This window comes from Oryx dammah, unplaced genomic scaffold (genome assembly GCF_014754425.2).
Source record: "Oryx dammah isolate SB20612 unplaced genomic scaffold, SCBI_Odam_1.1 HiC_scaffold_7, whole genome shotgun sequence".
NCBI lineage: Eukaryota > Metazoa > Chordata > Mammalia > Artiodactyla > Bovidae > Oryx > Oryx dammah.
The window spans coordinates 23,242,871-23,270,235 of record NW_024070191.1 but is presented as its reverse complement, the minus strand read 5'-3'; the positions used below and the strand labels follow the sequence as shown (position 1 = coordinate 23,270,235).

General features: G+C 45.5%; 1 protein-coding gene across 4 annotated transcripts in view; it reads left to right on the top strand.

The window, feature by feature from the left end:
• The window catches only part of PRAG1 (PEAK1 related, kinase-activating pseudokinase 1), a 47,378-nt gene that overhangs the window by 3,187 nt on the left and 16,826 nt on the right, over positions 1–27,365 (top strand). For 3 of the 4 annotated variants that reach the window (XM_040243187.1, XM_040243188.1, XM_040243189.1), the window contains exons 2-4: positions 1,970–2,389; positions 4,174–6,008; positions 23,548–23,693. In XM_040243187.1, coding sequence (XP_040099121.1) covers positions 2,060–2,389; positions 4,174–6,008; positions 23,548–23,693 — 2,311 coding nt within the window. In that variant the 5' untranslated portion in view covers positions 1,970–2,059. Of the gene's footprint in view, positions 1–1,834; positions 2,390–4,173; positions 6,009–23,547; positions 23,694–27,365 lie in introns of those variants that run through there. The other variant, XM_040243186.1, reaches the window with a different exon arrangement.

Here is a 27,365-nt window from a genome sequence, read left to right as displayed (position 1 = left end):
TTCTGAGGAAGTCAGTTCATTTAAGTGAGGAAAGGAGAGCAAAAAGCAGTAAATAGATAATGGCAAGCGACTCAGTGTAACGTGTGAGGTGATGACATGAGGGGCTGCCAGCAAAGTTGGCTTCTCTCCGAGGAACCCCTGAGCATTCTGCGCCTGCAGACATGCCTCAGTTTATGTTCTTGGGTTTGTTTTCCCATCTGTAAAATGGAGGTGACAGCTACCTGACGGGTCTCATTCAGGTGAACTGGTTAAAGTCTGCAATCCTTCGAGGTTTCCCCCTCAGTGGTGAATTTACTGAGTGAATTCCGTGGTGCAAACTCTCCGCCTTCAGTTTTACTCTCAGAGGAAGTAAACTCTTTAAGCAAGCTGACTGCCTCCCCTCCAGGGTTCTTCATTGTCGCTCAGTCGTGTCCTACTCTTTGCGACCCCATGGACTGCACACCAGGCCTCCCTGTCCATCACCAACTCCTGGAATTGCTCAAACTTATGTCCATTGAGTCGGTGAGGTGATGCCATCCAACCATCTCATCCTCTGTCGTCCTCCTCTTCCTGCCTTCAATCTTTCCCAGCATCAGGGTCTTTTCCAGTGAGTCGGCTCTTTGTATCAGGTAGCCCAAGTATTGGAGCTTCAGCTTCAGCATCAGTCCATCCAATGAATATTCAGGACTGATTTCCGTTTGGATTCCTTAGGGTTCTCATACGGAAAATCATTGTGAGCAATGACTCTTCTAGTACAGTCTACTGTACAACTACTTCTAGTACAGTCTATCCAGACCTAGACCACAGGGCTACATGACCATGAATCTCTCTTTCTGTTTCCCCCAGGCCTGAAGCTCTAGGTCTATTGATTTCACTAAGCCCTGGGCTGAATAAGGCATATTAATTAGAGGGGTTGGAGAATTCCCAAGATGCCAGACCTCCCAACCAGGACCCCCTGGGGAGCAGCTGAGACCACACCTCTCCACTTTCTCACCCCTTCTGTCTCCACCTCCTCACAAGTATGTGTTGCAGTGTTGATCTCAGAGCCCAGGCTTGCCTCCCCTCTCATATCATTCTCGGTTAAAAATTGTGGCTTATTTTCCAGAAGCCACGATTTCTACCTGCTGTCCTGTTTGGAAGTTCTCATTTCTCTGGGGCCAAGTCCCAGGCTCTAGACCCCATAGCAGCAGGTGATGCACAGATCAGTCACAAGCTTCTCATCTCCAGCCCTGTGTGATTTCTTCCTGTGAACTGCCCCCAGAACCTCCAGGTGCTCAGGATTTTAGGGGACTGAAGTATCTTTTACACTCTCTACTCATGCATCAGGGGCTTCCCTGGTGGCTTAAGTGGTATAGAATCTTCCTGCAATGTGGGAAACCCAGGTTCAATCCCTGGGTCAGGAAGATCCCCTGAAGAAGAAAATGGCACCCTACTCCAGTATTCTTGTCTAAAGAATCCCATAGACAGAGGAGCCTGGTGGGCTTCAGTCCATGGAGTCACAAAGAGTTAGACACAGCTGAGCAACTCACGCACACACACCCACACATGCAACAGAGCTGTGTTTAGATTTTATAGCTTTTTAAGGCCACCCCACTAGAAAGGGATTAAGAGCCTCATGACAAGTGGGTGAGGCCTTGGAATAAATAGAATAGTCATCTTCACCTCTTTTCTTCTTCCCCTTCTGCTCCACAGTCATATCATCAGACTCTGATTGATCATGCCCCATCTTCCCCAGGGGCTCAGCGGTTAAAGAATCCGCCTGCAATGCAGGAGACCAACGAGATGGGCATTGGATCCCTGGGTGGAGAAGATCCCCTGAAATAGGAAGTGGCAACCCACCCCAGTATTCTTGCCTGAAAAATCCCATGGACAGAGGAGCCTTGTGGGCTACAGTTTATGGGGTCGCAAAGAGTCGGACAGGACTGAGCATACACTAAGGGGAGATCTGGCAGGGGAGACCTCTGATCAGGCAAGTGTTCTGCTTTTCCAGGAAGCTGCCCAGTGAGCCCCTTCCACCTTCCCGGAGACCACACCAGCAAGCCGAGTGCAAGATGAACCAGTACCCCATCTGCTGCTCAAGATGCTTGAGACCATTCCACTGAACCCCGAGAGCCCGAAGATGTCTGCGTGCAGCGACTTTGTGGAGCACATCTGGAAGCCCGGGTCCTGCAAAAACTGCTTCTGCCTGCGCAGTGACCATCAGCTGGTGCCTGGCCGCCCCCAGCCCCGAGCTGGCTGCCTGCCCCCTCCGCCTCGCCTGCACCCCAGGCCGGAGAGCGGCCGCCCGGAAGATGACAGCTTGAGCGGCTCACCCTACTCCAAGCCCACCATCGCCGTGAAGCCCACCATGATGAGCTCTGAGGCTTCTGATGGGTGGACAGAGGCCGGCGTGAGTGCCGACGTCGCACAGGTGAGGCTGACTCAGCCCCATGGTATTTTTACAGGGGCTGCTCCTGTTGTAAGGCTGCTGTGACTGGCGGGCAGCCAGGGTGAGCTGTCCCGGCAGGACTCCTTCGGGTTGGCTTCCTGGGTAGCTCGCCCTAGACTGCTCCTTCCTGACTGCTACCCTCTCTTCTCTCTCTGCCCTCCTTTCTCTCAGTCCCTTCAGGCCAAGAACCATGAATGCAATCCCTCCAAGTTTATTTGGAGATTGTATCAGGACATAGCCACTAAAATGAGGCATTTTTCTAAAAAGTTAAAACTTTTAAGAGATCATCTTAAATATATACAAAACTAGCAGGAATTGCTTAACAAACCCCATGCATCCACCACCCTGCCTCAAAAGCTTGAACAGTCATCAACTCATGATCACTCTCCTTCCATCTTTATCCCTGCCCCTACTCTCCCTTCCCCTCCTTTCCCCTAAAGCAAACCCCAGATATTGCATCATGATTGTACCTCCTTAAAAAATTAAGTCTTTATACAAAATATCATTATCACACTTAAAAATGTCAGCAGTAGTTCCGTGATATCATCCAATTCCCAGCCAGTGTTCATATTTCCAATTTGGAAGCTTGGATTTTTCCGCCTTTGATCTGGGATTACTAAAGACAATTACATCCTTAGAGAGTAGACCATTCTGCTCATCCCCCTGCCCAACTCCCCCACCCCCCACCCCACCGTTGACCCTGACCAAGGTCTAATTATTTAGAGGGCACATGAAGCCTGCTGCCTCTAGACATGTCTTCTAAGAAGCTGCATGTCTAAAACATATTCTTGGGACTTCTTGTAACCCCTTTACCTCTTCTAGTTTTCTTAAACTATCACGGTGAGTAGGTCAGGAAGGCTTTGTGAGCTTATGTGAAATCAAAAGTCAGTTTTAAATCAAGGGAGGCTTGAATGAGGCAAGCCACCTCCTGGGGTTGCTCTCAGCTTCAAGTCGCCTGCAAAGCTGCTGCTCCATTTTCCAGAAGCTGGTTACACTCATTCCCCAGGCCTTTCTTGGCACCTTCAACCTTCACAGATGTAAACCAGGAACTTTTTCTAGTTTGGATCATGTTGGAAAGGAGCCAGAGGCCGGCCCTGCCTTGAGGCTTCTTTGAAAGTGGGGGTAGGGGAGATTTTAGAAGGAAAGGAGGAGGGGACTGTGATTTCAGTGACGGGAATGACTAGCCTACATCACTGTCTCAGGCTCAACTAGTCCAGCCACTTATGCAGGTTTGGGCTGAGGTCACTGCCTGTCACTGGGAGAAAGATTGTGGCTCAGAGTGAGTGATGCAAGGGAACCAGGGCCCAGCTCAGAAGGCACCCCTCACCCTCCTGCCCTCTAACCCCACTCCCCACCCACCATGTTTTTAAAAGCCTTATGACTTTGTTTTCTTATCAAAAGACTAATGAACACTAAGCAAAAATTAAAACTCAAACTCTTATTTTCAAAGCCCATGGGAGAATTCATCTCATCTAGAAGTTTCAAGGGAAAAGGCAAAATGTTCTTCTTTAGTGTTTTTCCCCTCAGCCAAAAGAGTAACAGACATGGGCGGGAAGCGCAGTGTCTGGGAAGACTGCCGGCTCCAGGGGAGCCCCGCGATGATGAGAAGGCCGTAGGGAGATCAGAGGGTAGGCAGGCAGCCTGGCTCCTTAACTGTGGCTCGGAAGACTGTTTCCAGTGTCATGGCCCTGCCCTCTCACTTTCTCTCTCTTCCTTTTTTCTCTGGCAAGGTCTAATGTAAGTCTTTTAACCTTGGGGCTGTGTAGGTCATCTGGAGACGAGCCCCCGGCAAGCTCCCCCTCCCGAAGCAGGAAGACGCGCCAGTAGTTTATCTGGGCAGCTTCCGAGGCGTCCAGAAGCCTGCCGGGCCCTCGGGTCCCACAGACAGGGGTCACCCCCGCAGCCCCCCTGCCTATGCCATGGTCGGCCTGCACAGCCTAGAGCCCCGGGGGGACCGGAGTGCCGCCTTCCACCCGGTGAGCTTCCCTGACGAGAAGCTTGGACGAGACGATAAACCAGCGATCCCCTACCAAGAGCTAAACTCTCCGCAGGAGAGCTTCCGCCACAAGCTGGCCGCCTTCTCCGGGATGACTTCCGGCTGCCACAAGGGCCTGGGGCCCTACCCGTCTGCTCAGCCCCTGCGGGAGTCCCTGCCCTCGGAGGATGACAGCGATCAAAGGTGCTCGCCCTCGGGGGACAGCGAAGGGGGAGAATACTGCTCCATCCTGGACTGCTGCCCCGGGAGCCCAGGCGCGGAGGACGCCGCCCGGGCCGGCGGTTCCCGACACAGACAGGGCGGCAGGGACTGCTCGGCAGCCTGCTGGGAGCCGCGGGTGTCTGCCAGGCCACCTGAGGAGGAGAAGCGGGCTTTGAGTTTCCCCAGGGACTGCTGCAGCCAGGGCCCGACCGAGAGCCCACCCCACCTGGGCCCCAAGAAGCAGTCCCTCGCTTCAGAGGCTGCCAGCTCTTCGGATGGCCTCTCCTGCGGGAGTGCCAACAGCCGCGCCAGCAGCCCCCTGGCCCCTCATCCTGAGAGCGATTACTGCTCCCTCAGGAAGGAGCCTGGGCCGGGGAAGCAGCAGGACTCTGGCTGCCATGGTGTGGCCTCCAGCAGGTGCCCTGGGCAGACTGGGGAGCCCCAGCCCCCAGCCCACTCCAGGGAGGCTGCACAGTCTGAACCCATCTATGCTGAGAGTACCAAGAGGAAGAAGGCCGTTCCAGTGCCTTCCAGGCCGCAGGCCAAGGCAGAACAGGGGGCAGGCACCCCGGGCCAGGCCCATGTGCGGACGGTTAACACCTGGGCTCAGAAAGCCGCATCTGGCTGGGGCCAGGACAGGGAAGGCCCGGAGGTGGCCCCCAAGCTGGCGGCCACCATCACAGTCCTGGCGGCCCACCCAGAAGAGGACCACCGGACAATCTACCTGAGCAGCCCTGACTCCTCGGTGGGGGTGCAGTGGCCACGCGGGCCCCCGAGCCAGCAGGCTCCTGAGACAGGCGGAGAGGAGCCTTCAGCTGGGCAGGGGCTCGGCTCCAGGGAGAGCCGGCATCGTGGTGCCAGCGAGGCCACGGCCAAGGGGAGACCTGCCATCCCCCCCAAGATGTCCAGGAGCAGCCCTGGAGGGTCCCCGGTATCCTCCTCCGCCTCCCCGATGTCCGACCTCAGTGAAGGGAACTCGGGCGTCCCTGGGCCCCAGCCTCCATCCAGGGCCCCCGCTGACCCCGCTTCTTCCTGCCGGGCCAACGGCATTCCCGCCAGTGACTCTGCCAGGGGGCCCCCGCCTGCCACCAGCACGTCAGTCTTGGAGCAAAGGCGGCCCCGGCCCCAGGCCGGTGCCTGGAGTCGCCAGTGCCGGATCGAGGAGGAGGATGAGTTGGAGCAGGACTTGCTGAGTCAAAGTTGGGGGAGAGAGGTGGAAAATGGCCCCTTGGACCCGGCCAGCTCCTCCGCCTGGCACCGTCTTTGCCCCACAGACGGCTCCTCTGGGCAGAACAGCAAAGCTGGGACTGGGATGAGCAAGTCGGCCTCATTTGCCTTTGAGTTCCCCAAGGACAGAAGCGGGATTGAGGCGTTCTCGCCTCCCCCGCCACCTCCAAAGTCACGGTAAGTACGACTGTGTGTGCGTGCAACTTGGTGTCTGGGTGGGCCTGGAGAGTGTGTTCGTCCAGCAAGACGGAGGCATCTTCCAGAAACCAAGGTCTTTGCTGCCTGCAAGACATCAGGCCAAGGTTTGGGGCCTGTAGGCACGTGTGCCTTAGTGTGAATTTCTCCTTGGTGCTCAGCACACAAACCTAGGAGCAGTGCCCTGCTTGGGCTTGGCTGTTGGGAAGGTGTCTTTCTGAGAAGCACTGAGAGGCTGTCACTCTTGGCTGGTGCCTACCGTCTTATCATTGGGTGTCCTTGTTTTCTCCATTTCTCTGAAGTGTCTTCAGCAGGCTTCCCCCCACCCAAATCCTAAAGTTCCTGATTTATTTAAACATGCAGACAAAGGCTCCAGGAGGCTATGCTACAGAATCTTGCGAGGCAAAGAGATGGGCAGGCAAAGGAGCAATGCCAGTGTGCTCCATAAATTGTAGCCATGATGGTGATTAGACTTTGGGGGCAAAAGCAGGTTGTAGGAGGCACTGGACATGTTTTAGAACTCTCAGATGTGGGTTTTTAAAGAAAAAAAAACATATATATAGTTTCACGGTAGCGTGCTGAAACTCACAGCTTTCTCACCGTTTTCTCCTGCCAGTTTAAAGTTCCTCTCAAAGGCCTGAGAAAAATAAAATTTTTTTTTTTTGAAGTATTGAGTTGTGCATGGAATTCAGATTCTGAGGTGGGGAGGGGGAAGGGGGGAGTGGCTCTCAATTAGAGCAAAACCAATTCCTCTCAGGGAAAGGAACAGCCTGCTGTTTTTCAAAAGATGACAGCCCTTCCGAACACTTTCTTTAGTCATGTCATCTCCAGTGGTTCTGTTTCAGCTCATGTGCCTCCAGGTTGATGTCAGAAGCAGGGAATTGACCACAGAGGGAAACAGCTGTGACATTTGACTTTGAACATCAAGGCATCTCGGGCTGTGATGCGTCCTAACGTGGGCTTTTTCTGGAACCACTGCTCTGTTCTGGTGTTGAGTTGGCCTCCTGCCATGCATAGTAGATAGCCATCCTCCAGATCTTTGGAGGAGCACAGACTCTGGGCTACGGTTTTTGCTCACTGACTGAATGGGGGGTTCCTCAGCTCAGAAGAGCTCCCACGTTATACAGCACTTACTATGGGCCAGGCATGGAGCTAAGGGACTTAGACATATTAACTCATTTGATGCTCAGAGCAGATCTAGGAAGTAGGAATTACCATCCCCAATTACAGATGACAAAACAGAGAGAGAGCTGAGTAACCTGTGCCAGGGTCACACGGCATACGTGGCAGGCTGCCTCCATAGTATGTGCTTCCAAACACCTTAGACACAGCAGTGTATGGAGGAGTGGGCAGGGCATTCAAATAAAACATGGGCATCATGTCTGCCTCAGGCCTGGAGGGCTTAGTAGGAAGCACGGGCTTTGGAGCCAGAAAACTGAGTTCATGTTGCGTCTGTCTCACCTGCATGTTAAGTGATCTCGAGCAAGCCACTCGCTGTGACAGAGCAGCTTCAGGTTCCTCTCCAAAATGGGCTAATAATAACAATACATTTGTAACACCCTGTTGTTGAAAGGCTCAAATGGATGAACAGAATCTAATGCAGAGATTAATTCTGTAGGCAAAAGCCACCCCGATCTGTCAACAGTAGCAGGGATACCCACACCTTATAGAAATGGGACTGGCCTGATCGGAGGAAAACCACCTGAGCCTTGGAGAAGGAACTAGAACTTTCTTGGGTAAGAATCACAGGGTTTGGAATAACACCAGTCACCATAGCAATGTGACTCAAGTAGAATCCTTCGTTAGCATCTGGGGTGAGATCAGAGTTTTGGAGGCCAGTTTGTTAAAAAACAAAACCATTGGATTATGTACAATTCACACCAGGTGGGAATCTCAGAGGTTCTAGGGGCTAGCTCTTAAAAAAAAAAAGAAAAGTTTTTATTTTCAGAACTTTGGGGAGAAAAATCTAGGAAATAAAATTAACTAGCTTAAGAGAACACAGAAAAAAGGGAAAGAGCATCTGGTACTATTTAAAATAAATTGAACATACATATATATATATATATATATATATATTCATTTGGGGAAGATTTTTCAAGCATTACCAGCATTCTCTTTTAAATCATCGCACATCTCCCATGAGGATATAAGAGGGCAGGCCCAGGACCATAAGTTCAGTTCAGTCACTCAGTTGTGTCTGACTCTTTGCGACCCCATGGACTGCAGCACACCAGGCCTCCCTGTCCATCACCAACTCCTGGAGTTTACTCAAACTCATGCCCATTGAGTCGGTGATGCCATCGAACCATCTCATCCTCTGTCATCCCCTTCTCCTCCTGCCTTCAGTCTTTCCCTGCATCAGTGTCTTTTCAAATAAGTCAGCTGTTCGCATCAGGTGGCCAAAAGTATTGGCGTTTCAGCTTCAGCATCAGTCCTTCCAATGAATATTCAGGACTGACTTCCTTTAGAATGGACTGGTTGGATCCTCTTTGCAGTCCAAGGGACTCTCAAGAGTCTGCTCCAACACCACAGTTCAAAAGCATCAATTCTTCAGCGCTCAGCTTTCTTTGTAGTCCAACTCTCAAATCCATACCATAAACTGACCATAAACTGACTTTTGATTCTGGAACTTGGTACTCTACTTACTGAGGTGGGTGCTCGGAACCCACAGCCTTCAAACCTAGTTGGTCTGGGTGATGGCAAATCAGAGTGTTGACCAGAGTATAGCCCATGGTTGATCCAGCACCACTGGTGGCTGTGACAGGCTGATGTCAGTTTTCCAAGATGGGAAAATGTTGGAAGGTCTTTAAGCAACATCCAAGGTTAACTTCATTTCTTCACATGGGTCATCTGTTCAATGGATTTTATTTCTGTGGCTCAACCTCACCTGTGAACAAAGATAACACCTGTCATGATGGTTATGAGGTCCACTCAGGACTCCAGAGAGAGGGGCTGTTCCATGCAGAGTAGTGTTACTTTTTACTAACAGGCACTTAAGCAAGTAAGTTAGTGCTTTCTCGGGCCACTATAGAACCAAGAAATCATATGCTGGCTTTCCTATGGTCCCATTTTATAAAACGGACCGACTCGGAGGGGAAAAAAATAGATGTTGAGAGTGACCTGGCTTTCCTGTGGTCTTGTTTTGAATGTTTGGCAGTAGCTTTTCTGTTTTCTGAGATACTGTCCTCTGCAAACTCCCATCAGGGTTCCTGAGAAAACTCTTGCTGCAGTACCATGTAGGATGAAGATTCTCAATACTCATTTAATGCCTGAAAGCCATGTAGAGGTGTTCAAGTACATGTTGAGCCTTCCTCCCAGGCAGGTGAGGAGGTCTGGGTCTTTTACCTGCTGCTGCCAAGGCAGCCTCCTACCTGTGTAAGCTCACACCTGCTTAACCTGACCAATCCCATTGAGTCTCTGGATCACCCCTGCTCCAATATAGGGCAGACTTAGAAGGTAAGGAGCAACCCATACTGCTGGTTAGAAAACAAAAACCCACAGGAAAGAGATGTGTACGTCTTAGTTTAAATGTCATGTTTGAGACAAGGCAGTTCAGTGAGAGCAGCCAGTGCCTGGGGGAGTAATTAAGATGTGAAAAAAATCAAATTTATTTCTGCCTTTTATTTCCTCACAGATGCAAACCTGGTTTTAAATGACTTATGGCTTTTCAGTGACAAGGTCAGTTAAGGGAAAATCATCTGATCAGTGTCAAACAGGCATTTCACAAAGAAATCCCCAAATAGGAATTAGGCTGGTAGACCTGAACTCAGAGGTAGAATTAGAAGACAACAGGTGAATGAGAAATAAGACAGGTTTATATGGTTTTAGTTTCCAGATGATCTGGCCCCAGATGAGACTAATCAAAAAGAAAGAAACATTTCCCCAAGAAAGTGAGGGATGATTTTGTTTTAAAGTTATCACTCATGCTTATAATTTTAACCCAATACTTATACTAAGTTCTCCTCCTTCTCTGCAAGGATTCTGGGAAGCAGAGATTGAGTCTGTCCTAAGCTTTTGTTCATTCTTAATTCTCATCCTTCTCACATGGCTTCTCACAGACAGGTGGTGATGGTGTCAGAGATGGAGGTCTTTTCTGCACGCTGAAGTGGCCACATTACTCCCCAGAGGAACCAAAAGAACTTCATTGTACGTTCTCTCAATCACACGCTATCTTAGCATGACTTTGAGGATTGGAATTGGATGAGTGAGATGGGTCACTGTCTCTAGATCCTATATCCAATCTGGTTAAATCTCTAGGGGCTTCCCTGGCTGCTGCTGCTGCTGTTAAGTCGCTTCAGTTGTGTCTGACTCTGTGTGACCCCATAGACGGCAGCCCACCAGGCTCCCCCGTCCCTGGGATTCTCCAGGCAAGAACACTGGAATGGGTTGCCATTTCCTTTTCCAATGCATGAAAGTGAAAAGTGAAAGTGAAGATGCTCAGTCGTATCCGACTCTTAGCGACCCCATGGACTGCAGCCTACCAGGCTCCTCCATCCATGGGATTTTCCAGGCAAGAGTACAGTCCAGTGGTTAAGATTTCCCCTTCCAAAGCAGGGGGTGCAGGTTCAATCCCTGGTCAGAGTGCTAAGATCCCATATGCCTTGTGGCCAAAAAGCCAAAACATTAAACAGAAGCAATACTGTAGTAAATTCAATAAAGATTTTAAAAATGGGCCACATTAAAAAAAAAAAAAACTTTAAAATGTTTTATTCTTGAGGCACCTCTTACTGTAGTGGATTGTGATGGGATGGCAACAATTGACCAGGAAATCCCACAATCTTCATGTATAACATGCTTTTCTCAGTGGCGTTTTGAAAATCACAGTTTGTATCAGAAAGCATTATACACGCTTCAGGAATGTTCTCTGTGTTTACCTTTTTGACAAAACTGAAATAAGTCTGCTGGAGATCGAGTTGGTTCGGTGAAGACTGAATACTGGGCATACTTCAGGGGGGAAACCGACCCCCCCTGCCCCGCCACATACACACACAAAGTTTGGCAAACAAAGCACATATATCAACAATACAGTTTTATATCCTGCTCTGTGCCAGGAAATTTATAGTTGGCCTCTTCCCATGAGTTTGTGGATAGAAAATGTTGTGGGACATCTAGTGATGCTGAAGCATGGAGAACTAACATTGATTCCTCTCTTATTCTGTAATTTTTTTTTTATTCACTAAGTGGAACAGTAGCATATATAAAATATTTACAGCATCCTCTCCATTTTTGAGAAGGCATCCATGGTGAAGGCGTAGGGATTAGAGATTCTTTAATTCATCAGATATCTACTAATTGCCTACTTTCTGTGCAAGGTGCTAAAAATAGCCAGTTACTGGAGTTCCACCCCTTAAGGCCCCTGAGGGTTGACTTGGTAGGAATTAAATCAGCAGATGTGCAAAAGGACCGCCAAAAGTGCACTCCTGCTTTGATTGCTTTTGTGGAGACTGGTTATCACAGCATCTGGATTCTCACTGAATTTCTTGTTCTGCCCAGTAAAGCCAAGATAAGCTCAGCTTGGTGTCCAGGAGTAGTGAAATAGCAATCCTTCCTTTAAGGTCTTTTGACCTAATACAAATCACACTTAGTACAGGCATGTAGATAGCCATCTATTTAAAAAAAAAAAAAAAAGATGTTCCTTGAAGGTAAAAGACATTCTTAGCCATCATTTCAGAATATCCTGTTTAATGCCTGGCATATGTAGATGCTCAAGAAACTTTTATTCAGTTGACAGTAGTAGGCAGAGGCCATACCCTATTTATTTCATTTTGGCCAGAAGCACCTAACTCTGTTTTATACATGAAGAAATACTGAGAAAGGAGCAAGTAGCATCATTAAATACTTATATCAAAGTGTCTTTCTGACACCCAAGTTTCAGATCGCCCCCCTGCTCTGTTCTTGCCTCTCTTTTGGCAGTTAACACAGTGCTTTGAATTAAACTCCATTCATAAGTCATATCTTTCTAAGAGCTTGTAAACTCTTGAGAGTACAGGAAACATTTTATATACTTTCTTTGACTTTTCCATAGGATGCCTTAAGACAGTAGGTATTCAGTAAAAGATTATTGAATTAGAGGGGAATAAAGGCCAGAAGGAACTACAAATCTTGGCCTTATTTTTCACTGGACACCCCATTATAATTCTGTGACTTGAGTTAAAGAAACTGAAGTTAATAATTATTAATGCTATTAATGCTTCAAGGTGGGCAAACACTATGAGAGCACAATGCACCCTTTCATGGATTAATTACTCTCCAACGATTGTGCATTTGCTTTTTTTTTTTTTTAAGCTGAGCAGGTGTTTGGAGCCCAGCCCTCTCTCGCCACAAGAATGTTCTTTTCAGGCAGTAATCACCTAAGGACTTTTTTCCCCACCCATAAATTGCAAGGAATTCTAGGGTGTGGTTTCATTTTTCTGAGAATAGATTTTCCATGCTTTCTGAAGTGGGTTGGGAGATACAGGCATGGGCCACATGATCAAGCCCCCTCTGCCATCACATGATCAAAAGCACTTTGTTCCTAGAATAGCCAGCCTACCTTTGAGGTGTAGAACTCACCAATTGCTGAGACATTTTCTCTATTTGTAGTGCAGGAAATTTGCAGTTTGATTATCATTGATGTGCTCACAAGAAGACTTGCATTTCCCTTTACCAGGGTAGATAGACCAACTTCAAATAATCATTAGCAACCCCATTTCTCCAACTAATAATTTTCCCTTTAAGAGCAGCGTCTTCAGCCTCTGTGCTAAAATCGCTCACTTGTTTCTTTCAGCTGGTTTTTGGGCAGATCCCTAAAAATGTGGGCATTAACAGTGTTTGTTCTGTCCCCATACAGCTCTGTAAAATCCTCCGCTTCCATCAGCTTTTGTCTGGTACTCTGGACATTTATTCACTGTACTTTTCTAACAGGCAGACTTACATAAACAAGTGTCCTTCGCTGGGGGAAAAGGGGAACTTCCAGATTAAAGACTGCTTTAAAAAAAAAAAACAAACTCTTCCCTTCTTACTCAGATATTTTACTCTCCAGTTAATTTTAGTATCTTTCTCTACCAGATGATCCCCGTGACTTCCTGGCAGTTTGGTTTTAGCCATTTCATGCCCATTTATACATGTGCTATAAACAATTTAAAACCTGTCTTTTAGGCAAATGATTGGGAGTGTTTCCACTGTATGTCCCTTCACAATGGCTCCTGATTCCAAGAGCTCCATAGACAGTCAAAATGAATGAAAATTCAGATACCCTGGATAAAGATAAGAATAGTTGAGATTAACTGACACATTAAGTAGTAATAAGACTTTGAAGATTATGAAGAAAAGGAAGAAGAATCTTTGGAATTTTAAAATCAGTCATGGTGAGGAGGTCACTTAAAATAATCCTTATGAATGTGTGATCAAAGGGAGGGTTTTGTGACTGCATGTTCTTGCAACACCAGGGCAATTAGGTTGCATCCTCCACACCAGCTACAATCAGTTGGAGTAGCATTCTGGAGTTTCACATGGAAAACTGTGACAGCTTGCCATACTCCATCAATACTGTCTGCAGGTTATGGGAGGGGGGAGCAGTGTACAGCCACAGGTGCCAGCTGTTTGCCAGTCCAGCTTAAGAATCCAAAATTTACCATCGGTAATTGCAAAATCATTGGGGATCAATAACTGTTTCCTATCAGAAGGTAAAGAATCTGCCTACAATACAGGAGACCCAGGTTTGATACTTGGGTTGGGAAGATCCCCTGGAGAAGGAAATGGCAACCCACTCTAATATTCTTGCCTGGGAAATCCCATGGACAGAGGGGCCTGGCAGGCTACAATCCATGGGGTCACAAAGAGTCGGACATGACTGAGCAACTTAACACTTCACTGTACTAATTTGAAAGTTCCACACCTGGGAGAGTATCTGTGGTCCGTCTAGCCCGTGTAGCCCTAAGCGAAGTGTTTGCAGAAGAGGGTCTTCTGATTACAACCTCCATTTTGTGCCAAAATGTTTTGTTTCCTCTTAATGAGTGATTATGAATATTTTCTGACTTTTAATGAGTGACTATGAATATTTTGTGAATTATAATGAGTGATTTATGAATATTCCATGAATTTTTGGAAGTTTGTATTTTAGAAAACAACAGTTACCATTTAATCTAGTATCCAATATATAACGTATTATTTCTCTTTAAAGATCTTAAATTTATGTTTTCATTCCTTAAATCATGTTAAACAAGGAATGTTAGCCTCACCCTCTTTAACTTTTAGCACTGACTTTCTGTGCCCTAGGTGGTTGGGGTAAGGGAGTCCAGGCAGGAGGTATATGTCAGAATCTTTTGGAGGAGTAGTTTGAAATTGGAAATATTAAATATATAAAATTATATAAATTAATATTAAATATTATGATATAAATTTATATTTTAGAAATTGAAAACTATTGTTTTCATAATTACTTACAAATAATTTTTCCAAGTCTTTTTGATTGGTGGTAAGTGAGGTCATCTTTTTTTATGAAAATATTCAACATGAGGAGAAAGTAGAAGAAAACCCGGACAGGATTATTTGCTGATCTGTTATATTTACTTGGTGACTTCCCTTTAGATCTTTCAAAATACCTCCTTGATATTTGTGTCTTCTCCAGAGCTTGACCCAGGGAATTGTCTGCACAGTAAATAGTAAATCCTAAATCCAGCCCCTCAATCCTTTTCCTTTGCTTCCTTCAGTGTTGATCTGCCCTTCCTCCTGCTTGTGATAGTCATTTAATCACCAACTGTTGAGGTCTAGGTGTAAAGGAAGCTAAAATGAATTACCCAGGAAAATGAAATATAAGAATACACTGGGCCCTTTCCATTCCTGAGTGATGCCTTTGAGTAAAACACAATGAGGATCAGTACAATATTGTTTATAGTAGCTGGGAGTTGGAGCAAATCCAGGCTTACTTGAGAGAGGTGAAGATAGTGGCTAAGAATACCAAATAATGGGATGAAAGTTTGGAATAGCTGCTTTGGAGAATGGGAGGTCCCATGAAAGGATGGCCCAGGAGCCACAAGAGCTAGCTCTCAGGAAGTTTGAGTTCATTGTGGTACCAGTCGGCATGGTTGTGTGCTTTCCTAGAGAAGCACTACTGCAGAAGTCAGATGGGAGATGTTTGTTTCATCTTTGGGTCTCTTTAAAATATGAAAGTGAAATCTCTAGCCTGTCTATTGAAAAATATCTAGGTATCTTCTATCCAGGTAGCAAGATACTGGATTTGCTGGAGGCTGCTGAAGTCTTCTGTCTGTCTGTCCCCATCTATCCATCCATCCATCCTCCCATCTTTCTGTATAACTAGTACTTTCTTTGTACCTGGTGCTGTTTTTAGCACTTATTAAATATTAAGTCATCAGCTCCTCCTAACCCACCACCTACCCCCCCCCACAGCCCCTCAATGAGGTAAGTAGTAGTATTATCTCTATTTTGTGCATGGGATGCCCCAGGACCCATGCTCTTAAGAGTGAAACTCTTCTGGGAAGCTTTTCAAATGTTTTCGTTGCTATTGTTCCCAAAGGCTCCAGAGGTTCCTTCCACACTATGCTGACCTGTGGGCAGGGCAGCTGGTGGGAGGGCCCCATCTGGACTGTAGTTCAGCCTGTACTTTCCATTGGTCATTCATTGCCTTTTCACCTCTTCCCATCTGCCCCTGTGTGAACAGATGGTCAAGCTCTTGAACATGTAGCGTTTCTTCCTTAACAGGCCAGGAGTTGGAGACTCACTGTTGTTAGGTGATGAGATTGGAGATGCAAGTGTAGTGGACCAGGTTTTGGGGTCCAGCCGCCGAGTTCTTCTGCACACTCTCACCTGCTTTCCATAGCTGGTCTCCTGTCCTCAGCCTGGGCTTAAACCTTCCCATACTAGGGAGTTGCTGCCTTCCTCTCCTGCACCAGAAATTCTTTGGGAAAGGACATAGCCATGCAGACTGGGGGCCACAAATAAGAGACTTTGATTTTCTGAGACAAGAAAGGTCATCTTTTAAAGCCATTTGTATCTCTCAGTACCAAAGTATATCTATGTATAGTTAGGACAAATGGCTGCAAATTTCCATTTGACCGATTGAAGCATTTTTATCCGTTTTTATACCAGCTAACTAGTAACCTAAAGATGTGTATGTAGGTGCAGGTTTGCGTGCATGCATGCGCATACCGCTGTCTTTAAAAATAAGCATGGCTTTATTCCTGTTTTTAAATGGTTTCCACTGAATGCAAAGTGCTTTCGTTTTGGGGTTAAACCAAAGGCTTTTTTCAACTTGAGGTGCCCCAGCAGTCACCAGTGCATTAACTGCAAATGCAAATTAAAAAGCCTGCACTGTGGGGACCGTAAAGGTCATCTGACCCAAAATGAAACTGATTTCCTATCTTTATATGTGCTAATAAGTCAGCGGGGAAGCCTGTCGCCAGAGCAGACTGGGTCCATTAGTTCCTTCATTTGGCACTTAGACACTTTGCAGAATAATTCCCATAGCATCTTCATCAAACAGCACTAAGGATAAAAACAATAAAAACCTTTCCAGCTTAGCAATCTAACTTTCTCATCCCATCTCTTGAAAAAAAATTTTTTTTTTAATTATAAGATTGTTAGATTGTATAAATTCAGGATATTTGGGAACTGTGGTATTTTGTAGATATGAAAAAGCCTCAGCTGTTGAGTCCAGCTTTCTGGAGGGCTGTTGTTTACTCAGTGTTCCTGCCTTTTGCAAGTTTTGCTGGGCAAGTGTAGCCGGGCAAGTGTGATTCTTTTCTTAAAGGAAACATTTATCCTCCTAGATGCCTCCCAGTTATTGAAACAGAGGCAGATAAACTTAATCAAGAAGTATTTAATAATGACTCTGTGTTCCAGCATGTCCTGACTAGGACACAGCTCCTCAAAACAGTTTATAATTGTGGTGGTAACAAGCCTGTTTCACATGAAACAGAATCATCTAACCAGGATTATAACCAAATGCTCAGTGATGTGAATCAGACTCAGTTTGGTATGAGTCCCAGAGGGCACAGACCAGTCAGAGAAGACTGAGATGGCCAGGGAAGGGTTTGTAGGTAAGTGATGCTGCTGCTGCTAGGTCTTGGGTATGGAAAAGGTTTGGAGGGGAGAGAGAATGTTTCCCTCTCTGCCAAGATGGGGCAGGGACAGGAATGCAGGGTGCTTTGGGGACAATGAGAGACTCGCCCCACCAGAGCAGAGTATATATGAGCAGAAGTAGTGGATATTGATTAACCAAAATGGTGATAATTTTTTTTCCAAACAGAATGCTAGGCATGTATTCTAATGTATACATGGTGCAGGGGTGGGGTGAGGGGGATATTTGAAATCAAGGACAGTCTGGAGGTGTGTTTCTGTTACCGTGCGAGACCAGAGCTGATTTGGTATGGCGGCAGAGGTCAAGAATACTTGCACGGGCTCTGCGTAGGGTTCTTGAAGGTTGACCATCATTATGCGAGAAGGATTTTGGAGAGATTTTGAGTCAGAATGACCAAGGCTGCAGATGTTTTCTGACAACCATGGCTCGAGCCCTCTGCATACTTTTTTAGAGGAGATTGATCAATATTTATCTACCAGGTTGTTGAAGCAAGGATAGTATCACCTCTCCTCGCTGTTGCATCCATAAAACCTGACACAGTGCCTGGCACAGAGCAGGCAGTCAGTATTTATTTACTGGAAAATATGAGAATGGTATTCAAAAAAGACAGGATCGGAGAATGCACTGCTGGTCATACAGGCATAAGATAAATAAAAATGGGGTGCTTGTATTCACCAAGCCAACCCAGTGTTTCAGCTCCAATCATTGAATGATTTTGACTTTAGGATCTGGCCAAATAGTAGAGAATGAAATAGGGTGAAATTGAGTGTATTTGAGAGGGTATTTGAATGGCTTCTGATGATGCAGCCCAACAGGACAATTGGAGATTGAAAGCCGCAGGTCGCAGAGGCAGAGCCGTCCCTATTTTCCTGTGCTTTCGCAGGAAGTGCATTTTATAGAAAAGTCAGAGAGGAACTGAGGGGAAACGGAGAGCTCTGAGCTGGTGAATTCACAGCAGGCTGACAGGGCACACTCGGCCGCCTTTGAAGCTGGCCCTTCATCCTCAGGGCTGCTCCGCAGGACCCCGCCGGCACCGGCCCAGCCCAGCCCTGGGCTCTGGGAGGCCATGCGGGTGATCACAGCACCGAGGGCTGGAGTCTGGGATGGTAAGAGGCTCTCATTCTTTGATTAAGGCATGACTTGATTTAGTTGCATCTAAGCCAGTTTGTTTTCCCTTCTTGGTAACTTAAGTTATTGAGTTTTCGAACATGTTCGTGCTTTCTGAGCTACCTGAAAGGGCTTCCCCAAAACATTAGACATAGCAGTGAACTTGATTCATCCGAAGACTGGGTGGTATAACTGTGTACAGGGGTCTGGAGAACTAGTGTAAAACTGCACACTGGTGCTGTGCAACTTTCCTTACCTTCTGCTCCAGAGGCAAAAATTTCTCAACCAGATACATGTAAACTAACCCAGACTCAGAGCTGTGAGAATGAACGTTTGCCTCGGTCACACTTTCAGTTGTGCTGCGTATGAGGATTCTAGCCACCGTGTCTGAGAGACAGTCTCTGCCCCCACTGGGGTCTGGTATCTGTTCAGAATATTGGGCATTCTGAAAACTCGGGGGTATTTTTAGACTTGGTTTTTTTTTTTCCTATGAATGAGGAAGTCTGGCAGATGGCTCTTCCGGCTGGATTATTATTATTTTTTCGCAGCTTTCTACCAATACGGTAGGGAGAAAACTCTGGCAAGGCTTCTTTCTCTAAGGACAATGGGGGGAAAAGCCATTCTGCAAACACTGAGCAGCAGCTGCAGCGCTCCGATCTCTAAGGACGCTGTGCTGCTGGCTGGGTATCTCCCACTGCTCTCCTGTGACTGTGTCTAATCATGGGGGGAGGTAGGGAAGGAAGTCTGAGCAAGAACAAGTCATTTATCACAGTGCAGAGCAACGACATCTGTGCAGGCAGTGCTCTCACTGCAGCTGATAAGAATGTTAGTCACCATCCAGAGAGGAAAGACTAGAGCATGTGGCTTTGGCCTCATGAAGCCACTTCCTTAAATCATGTGACATCGGAGTTCATTGCATAGATAGTTTGCACCAAGTTTCATGAAAGGCAAGTCAAACTATCATTAATGAAGGAAAAGAGCCTTTAAAAGAGAAAAACTGTAGTCTGGCTGTGTATTGCCTTTGGATTCTCATCCGGCCTTGCATCTGATAGAACAATCTATTAGGGCCCAGAAAAGTTACCTTTGGAATCTTAAGCCTTTTGCAAGGATTCTTGAGAAATCTATTGCACACACAGACTGGAGACACAAAAACGATGTGATTGTCTGTCCCCGCTTTGATGGCCAGCTTCCCCCTTTGCATTTTCAAGTCTGGTGTGGTTGTGTTTCTTTGATAATTGAAGTGGCCATTCTCTAAGACAACAGATCATACAGGTTTCCAAGGTGGATGATATTTGATGCAGTTCATATGAAAGATTTTTTAAAAGGGTTACCCCTTTCCTCCTTATTTACATCTAAGCATCCTAGGTACCTATGAGGTTTTAGTTACTGGTTGGGAACCTCGACTTCTTGAGGGTTTTTTGGTAGAGAAACAGTAGTAAAGTCCCCAGAAGCCTTGAAAATTCCATCTGTGGCTTGGATACTAAGATTTACCAACATCTACATTTGGAGGCTTCCCACTTCCCTACACACACACACACACACACACAGAATTTATCCCTGCAGCCGCTAGAATAGTCTGATTTTGTCTGCGTTCACTTGGTGGGGCTTTAAAACTGTGACTTCTCATATTGAGTAGATGTAGAAAAATTAACCCTCACAGTCTCAGATGAGTTGTTAGGACTGAAAAATAACTTCCATCCATGAGGCTTTTCTGTGGTGAAATCAACCCTCATAGAGCCTGTCTGTCCCATGAGGACTGATTGAAATCTCACTGGGTCATCTCTGTGTTCCTCGCCCTTCAGAGGTTCAGCAGCAGGTCAATAGAAGTGGCCATCCTTGGGCTTAGTCAGACCCTAGTGATTTCTTTCTTTCTAAGAATGTTCATTTCCAAGTTTTTCAAGCATGCAGTGAAGTTCAAAGAATGATTAAACTCAGTTTCATGTGTCCAGGGGCTTCCCTTGTAGCTCAGCTGGTAAAGAATCCACCTCCAATGAGGGAGACCTGAGTTCAGTCCCTGGCTTGGGAAGATCCCCTGGAGAAAGGAAAGGCTTCCCACTCCAGTATTTTGGCCTGGAGACTTCCATGGACTGTATAGTCCATGGGGTTGCAGAGTCAGACACAACTGAGTAACTTTCACACACGCATGTGTCCAAGGCTTTTCAAATAATTACCATTTTGTTCTCTGTTTGGGTTTTTTTTTTTTTTTAAGGAAATATTACAGATACAGTGGAATATCCCTCCCTATACAATTTCCGTTTCAATTTCCCCTTGCTACCCAGAGTCATCACTGTCTTGAAGTTGAGTGTCATTTCCATTTTACCAGTTATATATGGTAAAATATATACATAGAATCATGATGTATTTTAAAATTGTATATAAATGGTGTCACACTTGAGCCTTTTGCAAGCTACTTTTAACAGTCAGCATTTTAAGAATTCTTTTCATACTAGTACATTAAAATCAAGTTTATTTATTTCTGAATGCTATATGGTACTCTGATACAAGACTATACCATAGTGTACCCATTCCTTTACTGATGGCCATTGGACTGCCTATGATTTTGTTTCTGCTGTTAGTAACACTGTGAAGAGTCTTCCCCATGTATGAGTTTTTCTAAATCTGCCCTACACAGTGCAGTAGCCACTCACTAAAATGTGGGAGCCTAAATTGCAATGTGCTATAAATATAAAATACAAACCAGGTTTTGAAGACTTAGAATAAAAAAACTAGAAAATATCTCATTAATTTTATATTTGTTATAGTGAAATGACAATATTTTATGTATTTTGTAAAGTAAAATACATTGTTAAAATTAATTTTACCTTTAATTTGGCTACTAATCTTTTTTTAATTTTATATATATGCACATAACTTGTGTTATATTTCTATTGAACAAGACTGTTCTAGATCAGGAGTCATCATCTACCACCCACAGGTCACCCATCTATCTGTGTTGTAAATAAAGTTTTACTAGAAAACATGCCCATTTGTTTATGCATTGTCAATGGCTCCTTCCCTGCTACAAAAGCAGAGCTGATACTTGCATCAGAAACTATATGATCCATGAGCCTAAAATATTTACCATCTGGCCTTTAAGGAAAGGTTTATCTATCCCTATTCTAGAGCGATGACTTTTAACCTCTTTAAAACTAAGTTTCTAAAATATATTTTAAGAATTATATTTAATACTGTGATCCAATACACACACACAGACACACACACACACCTGAAACAAAAGTTTCACAAATACTTACTCTTTTCATTTTCTTTCTTTCTTTTTTTTTCCTGGTCTGTTCCATTAAACTGCCTTGACTCACAAAATTGAGCTGGCCATTCATTCACTACCAGTCATTTAATATCTCCGTTCCCTTTGCATCTGGCAACTGAACATTTTTCTTTCTTTTAATGCTTCACTTTGTTCTCACACACACCACATTTACTTTTTGTTTTGTTTTCTCTATTTATATACATTTCTTCTGGTGTTTTTCTGCACCAGCTCAGCAGCTGTGGTGCTGGAATTCCTCCCATGGCAATTTTCTGAGCCTGTAGACCAGGAGACTGCCGGGCCACTCTGATGTGGTTGGATTGCCAGAGAGACCTAGCTTTTTTTCCCCCTAGACTGAGAACTTATCGTTATTCACAACTTCATATCTTGGCCTCATCTGCAAAACCACTGTTGTTGGATCTGATGAGGATGGATAAAAATATTTTATGAAACCTTCTATGACGATATTTTGCCAGAGGGTAAAATAAAGATAATCTACTACCATAGCACTTTCTAAGATTTGATATCCCCAAGGCCCCTAGGGAGAAGGCACTGGCAACCCACTCCAGTACTGTTGCCTGGAGAATCCCATGGGCAGAGGAGCTTGGTAGGCTACAGTCCATGGGGTCGCTAAGAGTCGGACACGACTGAGCAGCTTCACTTTCACTTTTCACTTTCATGCATTGGAAAAGGAAATGGCAACCCACTCCAGTATTCTTGCCTGGAGAATCCCGGAGAGTCCCAGGGACGGTGGAGCCTGGTGGGCTGCCATCTATGGGGTTGCAGAGTCGGACACGACTGAAGCGACTTAGCAGCAGCAAGGCCCCTAGAGTGACTTTGGAATGTAAAGAATATTATTACTTGTAACATTGCCATCACTGTCATATTTAGTTTTAATAGATTTAAAACTTTTAAAAATGCAGTCCTAGGAATAGGAGGTGGGGAGAGAAACATATTTCTGGAGAACATGTTTCATGGAAGCAAACTTTCTCTAAACTTTTCTGTTAATGAACAAGAGATTCCACTGCCTGCGAGGATCATACAGGGCTGGGCAATGCTGAACACAAAGAACAATCAATACATTCTTGGCTGTAAGGTCATGTGCATTAAATAAGGCAGTTCTGATACCAAATCAATACTGTTTTGTGTATTTCCTACAGCAGATAGTGAGATATAGATCCACCGTGGTGGGAGAGGGTGTCATCAGGAGATATCAGTCCAGACAAATCTAGGTTACCACCAACAGGGAAAGGGCTGGATTGACTGTGGCCTGTCCCACTGTGTGGGGAAATGTCAGGTCAGAGTGAATATTCATGTGGTCCTCGGAAAGAGGGAAATCAATCAGCTAAACCTTCTACTTGATAAGGGAACCATTTTCTCCAAGGCGAGGTTCTTTTCTTGAACTTGATATTCCTGTCCCCAATGCGACAGTCATTCTATCTTAGAGACAATCAAAGATTTCATAGAAAGCCTAAGGGCAGATTCATTCCATAGTTTTGGTATAAGGTTTAATATGGTTCTATCTAAGCATTGCACTACAAATCTAGTTAAAATTGAAATAATGTTTCCTTTAACTCCATGGAACAAGCTAGACCCTTTGAAGCTATATCAAGAGAGTACCAGGCACAGGAGAAATCTTTTGTTTTTGGTCCACAGTTCATTTGTCCTGTGATCTTGCAAAACCTCCCCAATCTCTGTATATCTCTGTACGTTGGCTTGTATGATAATGTTCAGTTTTTCTTTGTAGAGATGACACGTGGTATAATAGCTGACATACATGTTTTGGCAGAGAGGGCCAGAGTATGAAGGCAGTTCCTCCCAAATCATGGTTTGGGGGCTTTTCCAAATTTAATAGACTCACTTATCTTTAATCACACTCAAGAAATCACCTGCCATTCATGTGTATAAGGTTTCAGAAGAGCCCCTGTTCTGTCTTCCCCCAAATTATTTTTTCAGAACTTGCCAGCACTGGTCAGGCTTCAAGAGCATAGTAGGTTCATACTCCATTGGCTGTTTTTTTTTTAACAGAAACCAAATTAATTACTTTTATCGTTTGTTTCTACATTTTCCAGGCACCTTTTAAAAATGAATAAGAGCAGCTCTGATTTAGAGAAAGTGAGCCAGGGCTCCGCCGAGAGCCTGAGGGGCGTCCACGTCAGCTTCACCACGGGCTCCACGGACAGCCTGGCCTCCGACTCCAGGACCTGCAGCGCCGGAGGTAACACATTTGACCTTGATGGAGAGGCTTAGGTTCTCCTGAGCCTGGAGGGCCAGGCCTGGGTTAATTGCCGAGATTCGGAAGCATTGAGCTAGACCTCCCACTTTCCCCACAAAATAGACTCTACCGAGGAGTTTTTGTGTGTGTGTGTAAGAGTTCTCTTTATTTTCATTTATTTATTTGTTTGGCTGCACTGCACAGCATATGCTATGCTGTGCTTAGTCACTCAGTCATGTCCAACTCTTTGCAACCCCATGAACTATAGCCTACCAGGCTCCTCTGTCCATGGGGATTCTCCAGGCAAGAATACTAGAGTGGGTTGCCATGCCCTCCTCCAGGGGATTTTCCCAACCCAGAGATCAAACCTATGTCTCCCACATTGCAGGTGGATTCTTTACTGTCTGAGCCACCAGGGAAGTCCATGAATACTGGAGTGGGTAGCCTATCCCTTCTCCATGGGGTCTTCCTGATCCAGGAATTGAACTGGGGTCTCCTGCATTGCAGGTGGATTCTTTACCAGCTGAGCTACCAGGGAAGCCCACTGCATGGCATGTGGGATCTTAATTCCTCAATCAGAAATGGAACCCACACCCCCACACTGGAAGGTGGCATCTTAACCACTGGACCACCAGAGAAATTCTTACCCCCTGTTGAATTTATGGCAAGGTGCTTCACCCCATATCTCCCTCTCCAATCACACATAGTACATCCACATGGCAATACGGTGGGAGGTCGGAAGCATATTGAAAGACTCTTGACTCCTGCGTAATGAGTCATTATATATATAGGTCTGCACTTGATTTCTATCCTCAGGATTGGTTCACAATGGCAATCCCAAGTTCCCTCTCCCTCCACCCTCTGTCTCTCCTTTTCTTTCACAGGCATGCACACACTTACTTGGATGCACAGCAGGTGTTTGTATCAGTATTTGTTGAATTAAACCATGGAGGCTTCATTAGACCACCACCAATCCCAGAGCCTCTGGATAAAGCTCTAAGGCTTCATATGTGGGTATGTCCTGATTGGGCTTCCCAGGTGGCACTAGTGGTAAAGAACCCACCTGCCAATGCAAGAGAAGCAAGAGGTATGGGTTCGATCCCTAGGTTGGGAAGATCCCTTGGAGGAGGGCACAGCAACCCACTCCAGTGTTCCTGCCTGGAGAATCTCATGGACAGAGGAGCCTGGCGGGCTGCAGTCCCTAGGGTCGCAAAGAGTCAGAAGCAATTGATCACACATGTACACATGTCCTGATTGGGTATACAGTTGCCTCCCCACCCCCCACCCCCATATCTGCAGGCTCTGAATTCACAGATTCGAACAGGTTCCCAAGGTTAAATCTTTGGTTAAATCGATGGATGCAGAACCTGCAGATACAGCAGGCTGACGGTACTCTGTTGCTGTTTTGTATAAGACACTTGAACATCTATGGATTTTGGTATCCCAGGGGATTCCTGGAACCAATTCCCCCAGGGAAAATGAGGGATAACGCTTCCCGGTAGTTTTGATGGGTAGTATTAGAACCTTCAGCCTTTAACATTTGTGTGAGTGTGTGTGTGTGTGTTGACTCCTATATTTCTCATCGACTTGCCCTAGCACGATAGATTTGAACATGTGCTATCATGACCCTCTCAGTCCTAAGGAAATATTTATTCTCCGTAGGCATTTTTAGAGTACAAAGTTCCAGTGTGAATTTACTGTCACCAACATTTTTCTATCTAAAAGATTAGTGCCACTCAGACAGAAGCATAGAAGTCAGTCTGTGGTGTGTTCTGATGGGAAACTTCCAATAGCTCTGACTTAAAAACAGGAAATATCTTAGCCTTGATTTGGGTGGGATGTGGCAAAAGAACATTTTCTTTCTCTACAGGTTGTCCTGGGCATCTATCTTTTTCCTTCCCCGCTTCGATTGTGCAGAAATTTCTACAAAGCACATTATTCTGTGGAGGGCTGGGCAGGGTATGTGAACCATTAGACCCTGTGCTGGTCCGCAGGGACCTGCTCTTTTGGGATTCTGAGCAATTCTGTGGGAGGGTCTTCCATCTGCCACCCACCAGCTCGTGTTGGTGAGAACTGGACTAAATTGCTCCAGCACTTTTCTTCTCAGAACCAGCAAATCATGACGTTTGCTCTCGGGCTCTTACCGTCTAGCCAGGAAGGTAAGATTAAAATTCCTGACCCATGGGTGGATGCAGTAAGCAGGCAAATTGGGCTGCTCAGAACAAGAGTGTTTATGAAAGTGTCCAGAGAGAGAAGAATCAGTGAGGGCTGGTGGAGGGTTCAGAGGAGGCTTCCTGAGGAGATGAGACTTCAGCTCTTGTGTCAAGAGTGGTTAAACTTGAGGAGGTAGTGGGAGGAAGAGGGGATTTTGTAGGTTAAGGAATCAATTCAGGAGGAAAAAAAAGGCACAAGGTTAGCGATGCACAGGGCAAAAGGGTGAGACCAGCCTGACACACTTCAGTGGAAGCGAATGAGGGGCACTAGTCTCCGAGGTGGTGGGAGGCTGGGGGCAGGCTGGTGCAAAGCTCTCCAAACCAGTCTGTGGAATTTGGAAGTAGGGAGCCACTTGGGGGTTTATGAGTATGTTGGTGACACCTAACTCTGACTTTTAGAATTAAAATGAACACTTGTCCGTCTGACACTGAGATGATACTGTAAAACCAGCTATGCTTCGATTTTTTAAAAAGGATACATTTTCATGGTTATCCTTTTACTGTGAGCTAGTCAGTGGAAATACCCCTCAAAATCCAGATTCCTGGAATAACCAAAAGGTATATATTGCATTGGCCGAAAAGTTCGTTCAAGTTTTTCTGTAACACATTATGGAAAAACCCAAACGAACTTTTTGGCCAACCCAATACCTTCTCAACCAGACTCTGGCTCGTCAGAGCAAACCAGTTTCTATCTGCTGCTCCTACATATGGCTCTGTACCCAGAACCCTGCTTTGAAACTGGCAAGAGACCACAGGAATTCTCTCTCTCTTTTCTCCTTTTTAATGTCTCTTAAACATTAATCTGGAGACTCTCCAGAACCGCCAGTCATGAAATGTAAGAAACCCTTCATTTAGCCACTCATCATTAGCCAAGGCAGCTGGCTTCAATCTGTTGTTGAACAGTGAGCTTTTCGTCCCATGGATCCTTACTCACTTTTACCTTGGAGCAGAAATACTTACCCATCGTGCCTTTTGTTACTATTTGGCATCCAGTGCCGAAGCTGAGACAGGGAACCAAGACAGGAGAGGAAGAATTAATTCAAGAATGTAGCATCAACCTCTTTAATATTATATTCCAAATCAAAAGAGACCATTCGATTATTGATTTTGTCAGTAAGAATTCACTCATGAAAATGACGCATTTTGTGGACTCTGAGTCTGTGGTATGAGCAAGCCTGAGTGAGTTGAAGACAAAGTCATTCCAGGGCATGTAGCATAGTAGTAGTTTTTAGAAACTTCTTGGAAACTCATCTGGGTTCATGGTGAAAGTTAGTTTTCTTCTATTCAGGTTTTGTGCCCCACCCCCTGCAAAAGTTTTTAATTTTATAAGAAAAATAAACACATAATTGCAAGCTGTAACTTTGTTGCATTTTTAAAAAAACGAGTTTGTCTAAACTTGACAAAATATTTTTATATCAATGTTAATTCAGCTCTTTGTGCTTGTGTCGCATTTCTTACTCTT